This window comes from Patiria miniata, unplaced genomic scaffold, assembly GCF_015706575.1.
Source record: "Patiria miniata isolate m_02_andy unplaced genomic scaffold, ASM1570657v1 HiC_scaffold_8, whole genome shotgun sequence".
Classification (NCBI taxonomy): domain Eukaryota; kingdom Metazoa; phylum Echinodermata; class Asteroidea; order Valvatida; family Asterinidae; genus Patiria; species Patiria miniata.
In genome coordinates, this window is record NW_024037075.1 from 1,792,013 (window position 1) to 1,800,774 (window position 8,762).

At 41.6% G+C, this 8,762-nt stretch overlaps 1 protein-coding gene across 1 annotated transcript; it reads left to right on the top strand.

Moving 5' to 3' along the window:
• The first annotated feature begins 2,788 nt into the window (after nucleotides 1–2,788).
• LOC119719774 (melanopsin-like) lies at nucleotides 2,789–4,896 on the top strand. The gene has a single exon (XM_038189263.1). It carries the CDS (start codon nucleotides 3,631–3,633, stop codon nucleotides 4,735–4,737), a length of 1,107 nt encoding a protein of 368 aa, XP_038045191.1. The 5' UTR covers nucleotides 2,789–3,630; the 3' UTR covers nucleotides 4,738–4,896.
• The last annotated feature ends 3,866 nt before the right edge of the window (nucleotides 4,897–8,762 follow it).

An 8,762-nucleotide genomic window follows, 5' to 3' on the forward strand; every position in this document is an offset into this window, starting at 1 on the left:
TTTTAAAAAAGGTTTACTCTGAATGCCGTTTGTATTTGTTGAATTCCAGTATGGACTGTATTCCACGATGGAGCATACCTTTATTTATTCTCGTTGCACGACGTTTAAATATTTACCAAGCACGTGTAAACCAATCAAGGCTTTAACCAATCTGTTGGGGCCCCAAAACGAACATCGAAAATGTCACGCCCGCACCACGCTTCCTCAATCTGGGTTAAAATATAAAAGCTTTCAATCGTTTCGTGTTCAAGGCCATTTGAAATGTATGGGAAAAAAAAGAAAAAAGAAAAAAAGACCCAACAGAAATACAAATCAATGACAACCATATTCTGGAATGCCAACGATGTTAAATTGTACCTGTACCTAATAAAGCACTTCGTGAAGTGATCGGGCATTCCGGATGGGAAACTGGAACAAGTTGAATTAACATTGACACTTGCAGGTAACAAAAAAAAGAGTCCACAAAAAAAATAATAATAATGTGCATTTACAAAGCGCACGTTTCCACCAGTATTGGTGCACAAGGCGCTACATCATTATTAACCTGCTCATTGGGGTAATGGAACTTAGAAATCTCATTTCTTTGGAGAGAATGCAGCTCGATGCTGCCATTTCGGCGCAAGTGAGCTTCAATCAATCACAATAACCATCTCTGCCCTCACAGGTACCCATTAACTCCAAGGTGGGTAGAGGCAATAAGTGACAAAATGCCTCCCTCAAGGGCACACGCACCATAACCTCAGGTTGGGCTCGAACCCACAACCTGCAGATTACCCTAACAGACCTCGAATTTAATGCTGACTCCCGACCACGATGCAACGGCACTCACAAATTTACGTTAAAGCTTGACAAAAAATTGCATCTACTTTTTTAAAACAATAACTGATAATTCTCAAGCACTGCACAATTAAGTGCCACTGTTACTAGTGACACGAATTTCAATTAAAAAGATATATATTCTTATTAGCAAACAAAAGAAAATATTTACTGTTGCAAGCCTGCACTGTACAACCTTATATAAATACTGCTCTACATACTTTGGTTGATCTTCTTATAGTGGTTAAGTGGAATATGTGATCTGTGAAAGAAGGAAATATAATAAAAAGACAGTAACAAAACTCAAAGATACATGGCTGATTATGTTTTACTTGTTTGTTAGTTGTTTGTAAGTAGTATTTTGTAAGTACTGTGTTTCTTTTGGGTTATGCTTATGTGTTTTTCGGTGGCGGATGGGTTTGGACATAGGTGTGCGTGAGTTTGTTTTTGCATTCAATAGGGGACGTTGAACAATATAGGACAATAGGGTCCACGATTCCCGAAGGTCCACAATTGACGATCGTGTACGAAACATATGGGAGGTCTTCCTAAAAGGTGGAGTACAAACAAAAGAGGGACAATAGGGGTCCACGATTGCAGGTGTTAAACACTTTTGCTGACCGGTAAACAGCTTTATGAAATTGGGCCCAGACCATTATCACGCGCGTATGAGGAAAGGCAACGCCCTCAGAGATTCTAAAATCCTATTGGTTGCTACGCGCCCTGACGATGCCGCATTACCTGAAGTGTGATTGGCCAAAAATACACGCGTCAGTCGTGCGCGGAATGCTTCACGTTAATGGTATCTCAAAATCCCGAATCGTTCTCAACGTAGGCGCTTTTTTTTTTTACGATTCAATTTGTTCGTAGGGGCAACTTCCTCTAACACAAAGGAAAATATAAAACGGTGTATATCGTTCGCACGATAACATACTGCAAAATCAATCATCAATATCACGCTGTATTATTTATGAGGAAGTTCCATGATCACTTTGCACAATTTTTATATCGGATATCCTGGTATCGAGGAGAGCATTATGTTTTCATTGTTCTCCTATTAAATTTGAAAGAACAAAGGTTCAAGGTTATTTCCAGGTTTGTACATCGCCAGCAGAGATAATCTTCAATTATGCCTTCATTAGTATCCACAACTTATATTGATGGGGGCAATCTGCGTCCAAAACGCAACCTCCTCACCAATTAGCACACCGATATCAGCCAGTTTACTGTCTATGTGAAGATGAATTGAAAACAGGACAAGACAAGCCTGGGAGAGCTGGTCCCCAGAGGCAAAATTCAATCGATTCCGAATGGCTATTACTTGGCCTTTCGCCAAGGCCATCGTGGTTTTAACCGGCATTATTAGACGGAGCGGCGAAGCTGCGAAGTGACTGGAGCGGAGGCCACACTATTTCTTGATTTTTACTACCCTAAAAGGGTAGCAAAATTCCAACCAATCATTAGCCTTATAAATGCTTGCGTGGCTACTACCCGGACGCGTGACGCGCGTATGTGTGCGCACACGCACCTAAACAAAGTTAGAACAGGCCTCGTGGCTTCGCTACTCGCGAACACGGGCTTGGTCTTTGCTCCAGTCGCTTCGTTATTTTTCGCAGCTCAGCCGCTCTAGGCTAAAGACTATTTACATGGAATTTTCTCATGAATATATGGGCCGGATCATAAGCCAATCCATTGGCGTTATTCTATTCAAAACGTTTGCGCCATGGTGAGGCCTGAGCAATCGAAAATGAAACAAGCAAAAGCATGCAAGTCATTGCAATTGTATTCTTCTGGCAGACTTTTTTCCTATGCCGTGGGGAAAACCGCTCTTATTGTTCTCGGTTATCTTTGGCACAGCCATGTAGTGGTTTGTTTTTATAAAATGCAACATTTCCGCAACCTAATACTGTGTAGATAACAGCATCCTATGCAAGACTTCAAATGCGAACTTCCGTTTATTCTGGCCTAGCATTATTATTGAAATAATTTCCTTGTGGAGTTCAGTCTTCTAATGACTGGCCTCGATTGTCGGAGCGATTTAGTGGTGCGTGTTTGCATGCGGACACTTGTTACCCGCGCTATCAGACACAACGGCCACCAACGCCTATAAAAACGACAACAATCAACAGTGATTAGTCATCGAGACAATTCTCCGCGTGCAGTACTGTAAAATACATACAGCACACATGTCATTTTCCATTCGGTAGCCAAAGGAGCCCTGCTGGTTGCAATCATCTTGGGTTCTTGACTTAAGTGATGGACGGGTGAATCAAAATCTGCAATAAATAAACACTCAAGGAAATCGACAAGGCCGGTATAATGAAACTATCCATTTTAATGGATAAGTCATGGTGCAGACTTTGCGCACCGGTTCACTTGCAAGTGCTAAGCTGTGAGAGTGCTCCAGACGGGTGGATCGCTCTGCGCAACACGTCTATGCCGATGGTTTGTCCAGGAATGTCACATCAAGTATCGAGCCATCCATTATGTTTGTCTGATTGTTATGAGAGGGTTCCTGTTTAAACATGATCAGATCACCTCAAGAATGCAGCAGATCGCGGCGTGGCGTTCAAGTCTACAAGAAGGGAAGAGCTACTTGAAGATCTACAGTTTCCAGTTTGACTTGGCGTTGTCACCATACATCAACAGTCAGAAAGATGTATCTGTTAGTGAGTTCATGGTATAAACGCCAAGTAAAAACGGCATCCGATAAGTTGAATAACTCGAGTTACGTCTGGAGATAGAAATAAGTCTCGATCTTACTCGCCCTGGCAAGTTGGATCGCCTAAACGTTTCGAAGGACTTTTCGTAATAATGGCGAACGAAACATTAATATCCGAAATGAATACAACCTCATACGACAACACCACGTCTTCTGAGAGGATGATTATTATTTACCAACACTATTTTGAGAGGCAGATTATCGCAGCTTTGTTCATCATGGCTGCCATCGTAGGAACAACGGGCAATAGTCTGGTCATCATAGCCGTAGCCTTGTCCAAAAAGCTCCGTACTCCTACCAACGTCTTCGTGGTAAATCTGGCCATAGCGGACCTGTTGGCGTGCACGGCCCTTCCGTGGCAGTCCCTCTCGGTACTTCACGAGGACGGCTGGCCGCTGGAGGATGCTTACTGGATATGTGTGGCCTCTGCCTCGGTCTTGATCACCTGCGGAACTTGTAGTATCAACAACCTCGCCCTGATTGCCGTCACTCGTTGGGTGGGGATCACCAAACCGAAACACACCGCTCACAGGATGCGATCCCACCGTACGCTCGCCGTGATGGTCGCGCTAACCTGGCTCATTCCGTGCGGCTGTGTACTCGTACCCCTCGTCTCCGATTTCGGCGAGTTGGGCTACGAGAAGATCTACAGTCTCTGCTCCTGGGACACCAGCAATCCATACTCCATGTACTTCAACATCCTCCTGCTTGCTATTGGCTATCCGGTTCAGTTCGTCACGATCATCTTCTGCTACACCTCCATCTTCGCTTTCGTCCGCAGAAACAACCGCGAGATGACCATGGCCTCAAAGCAGCGCGCCCCGAGCGTGTCCGCCAAAGTCAGCGCCAGCGTTAGCACCACGAGTCTCCGCAAGAAGTTGTGGCAGAGGAAATTGGACGTTACCAAAAACCTCGTGTACATCGTGCTGGCCTTCGCAGTGTCACAGACGCCGTACTGTGTGGTGTTGCTGTTGTACACCGATCTCAGTTACCGCCTTACACCCTACTTTGCCGTCATTCTCTTCTGTAACTGCTGCGTGAATCCGATCATCTACGCAACGTCCCATCCCGATTTTAAGGAGGCCTTTAGACACATGATAAAATGCAGACGGAGGGAGATACCACAGTCTTATCAAAGGAACGGACAGCAGAAACACCAACTTACATCCGACCAAACTGAAAGCAATGACAAGCTGTGATAATTACGCAGCAGCATTGAAAACTGATGAATGCGGTGAAAGTGGTTACTCTTTAATAGGAAAACAAACGCCATCTTGCATCTTACCAAACATGAACTTTTACAGGCTGGATAAAAAAACAACGAAACCGAGATATATTATTGCTAATTGGAACAGAAGTAGGGCACATGTGAATCAAAGTGAGATATCCTCTGTTAGGGTTGAATCTCCTCTTTAAAATGGCACCCTGATCATATCCTTACATTCATGGTTGACTGAGCAGTGACCAATTTTATGAAAGCGTCTATTTAGAGACTTGCGCCACTTTTCATGGTGAATTTTCTTTTTTCCCCACTTGCCTTGAATGGCTCAGTCAAACGTGAATATAATGACATGACCAAGGTGTCATTTGAAAGAGGAGATTCAACCCTAGCAGAAGATATCTCCCTTTGATTCACATGTGCCCTACTTCTGTTCCAATTAGCACTAATATCTCGGTTTCGGTTTTTTTTTTTATCCACCCTGTATAACAAGCTCTGTTAACTTTACGTGGCAGAAAATAATGTAAACTGTTTTTATTAAAAAATATCGCGAAGTTCAACATCTGCACCTTGTCATTTTCATTGAGCTCTGCTGGTTTCATTCCGATTATTATGGTTTCATTTGTCTTATTCACTGTAGACTAAAAACATGATTTCATTAACAATGTATACATAAGAAGCTTTTGGCTGGTACAGCACGCTGATTCTGTTTAAGTCTGTAATGTCGTATACCCTCCTACTTGCACTGCGTATAAAAAAAGTACATGTACTGTGAAGTTGCATGAGTGGATGTTATGGGCGATCAAGTTAATGGATGTGCTTGATTGACAACATGGATAGGAATATTGATGAATGCTTGAATAAGTGGACAGAATGAATGAGCGATTGAATGAACAAAATTGAAATCATGACCCGCACGTACCCGACTAACCCGACAAATCTTTTTTCGAGGCATATTATGTCACCGGTAATCGCTAATATCTCTCTATGAGTACACTGTGATTGACAATGCAATCCTATTCGTAACACCTGTAATTTCAAGATAGACGTTTTAAAGTAATCATGCTGAAAAATATTTGCGCTGTCCCAATCCTTGAGAAATTCTTAACCTTTCTGCATTATTGCTGTAAAAAAAACCACAAACGCCGGTTAAAATATGATATTAAGGCTTTAATGTTACAATCATTTTCACTCCTAAACATACAGAAAAGCACTGGTCGTCACTAATTCACAAGGGAACTTCCTCACATGTTTTTCCTCTTCTTTTTCTTTTACCTTTAAGCAAACTTCAATCTCATTGTCCAACTTTTTGATTCCCTACTCCATTTCACAAATAGTTATCTGAGGGCACATGCATATGTTTGTAAGGCAAATGTTTGACCTATTTATTCAACAAATCGTGTAGATGTACCACGTCTGCAAAATTTCCGGGCATTGATTTTTTTCTATAGGTTTGGTGCCGCCTTTCTTTTCTCGTCAATGCAGCACATTTCGCATAACTCCATGTCACAATTTTTTTTCCAACGTTATTCAAGAATGGAAAACTGGCATCAGAAACGCATTTCAGCGAAATGATGGGCGAAATTCTCGTGAGAGCGGCGTGAACGTCATTTCGCAAATGCATTTTGCACGTACAGACAATCAAATCCCACTTTACGGGATTCCAACTGCCGCTCTTTCTATTAAACAATAAAAAAAATCCAATCCGCTTGATTGGGGTCCCATGAGAAACTAATGTTACTTCTCAGAAAAAAAGGACAAAAAAGGGAGAAAAATGGAAAGCCGGAAAGCCAAGCAATTCACTTGGGGCGTGACAATATTTTTTTCATTAAAATGTCCACTTGATTAAAGCAGCAATGCATCAATGCACGACGTTCTCCATCTCTTTGGACGCGGTTCAATTATAAACACATAATGTACAATGCACTTTGTGCCACGTTGTGCCGCAAAATCCACGTAAAATGAGCCATTGCATGCACTAATTGCTTGGTTATGTTTTCGGAATCATAGGCATAAATGATTGGCAGAATTTCACCACATTGAGATTATTAGCGGCCACAGATAGAGTACCCTTTCACCAAGTTGTCAGAAGGCGGTTTGGTTTGATTTTTTTTTCGGGGGAAGATCAGATGGAATGTTCGGCAATAAGGGATCAATAAAATATCACTCTGTCGTTTTCAAGTGTGAAATCTGTTTGTGTCTATTTAACTGCTTGTGTATAGGATGTATTGAAGAACGAACATCAAATAAATGAAGCAACTTTATGTCAACATATTTGAACTACTATTGGTCAAGTAATTTCACAGTAACGTTGAAGGAAATTTATGATTTGAAATAAAAAAACTACATTTAACCTTTTCCATCGTTTAAGTCGGAATTACACTGGAATCTATCGCAATATCAATTCTAGGTTGAAAATGAATTCAAAAGTGTGCTTGGAATATGTGTACGCCTATAAAACAAAAGATGAACTACTGAATAGGTAGATGTTAATAATCATGCAGGAGGTTTAAACATTAAGAGCACTTGTAGGTTGTGCATAGGGCCTTACATGCTTTACCAGGGAAAAAAATCAAATATATCCAAGGTCGCAATTCGACTCAATCCACGATAAATCCGCAGTAGAACGGTTTTCCGTTCCGCCTTGGGTGCTTTTAACAAGATTGGAAACATGATTCGGCAATGATTGAACATGGGCAACTTCAATTACAAGCACGTGCCAAGTGGACTTAACCTAAATCCCATTTGATGGGCTAGACCTCGCACGATCGAGGAAGAGAATGTTATTTGTGTCTTATTCGGAGAAATTGGCACCGTCTTGTTCATTGCTTCAGTAAGGCCGCTGTGACGTGATCAGTCTGCTGCGTGACGGATTTGTGTAACACACTGTGGTCACTTATTAGACTTTATCATTCCCACTGATGCGCAAATTCTGGGAAAACAAATCCAGCACGGAAAAAGACTCATGACATTACAAAATATGGCTTGTGACGGAATATTGAGTGTATTGGATTCTCAGTCTGATCGAAGGTTTTCACACTGCAAACAAATGCTCGTGGTTATATGGTTAAGGGATGTCAAAAAGTTTCCATACATTTGAGAGTAGATATTTGCACAAAATATGTTCCCACGTAAAATGCATGTCGTGGGCCATTTAATTTCCCAGCGCAGCTCTTGCGGTGTGAGATGAGATTGTCCAGATGTTAAGCTTGAAAAAATGCCTACAAAGAAGTTGGTCTAAGTACCAAAAGGCCAACAACTGACGATAAAAGAGCTAGCTGTGAAAGTCTTATTAGGATGAAAAGGTTCATGGCTAAGGATGAAAAGACAAATATCTTTGTCAGCTAGTCAAAGCTGCTGACTCATACAACCGAGGGAATTCAAGTGTTTTTGTCACAATGCAAGTGAACGAGGCTGTCGAAATTCATGTCAACTTTTTAACATGTGCCTACAACGGATCAAGGATCCTTAAAGGAACTTTCGTCCTCGGCGTAAGAGCCTTTTTAAAATTCATCATTGCATTGATCGAGACAAGATATCAAAGACCTTTTTAAGTGACGATGGTTTATACATGAGGGCGCTGTTACACTGAAATAATAACTATTTATAGGATCCTTTGGAGATAATGTTTTATGTGGCGAAAGGGATATTATAGGGTTGAGCACATTGAACTTGTTATATTTCAAAATTGTTCTTCATCCATGGTCTTGAATGTGATGACGTTACCAACTGTCATCATCTTTTAGGAAAAACAAACTCTATGGACTTAGAGCAGAACTATATGAGCACAGTGTATAAAAACGCTCAATATTATTGTAAACAGCAATGTCCTTGGCAATATTCCTGGTGCGGGTAAACGACGGAAATGGCGCGAAAAGTCTCCTTGAGGCGATCAATCGCGCGCGCTCTCAGGACGCCACGGGGTTTGTGTACGATCATGCATAACAGATGTGCGAAAGCAACTGTATTCTTTTTTTTATCGACGTACGTCAACATCTTACAAGA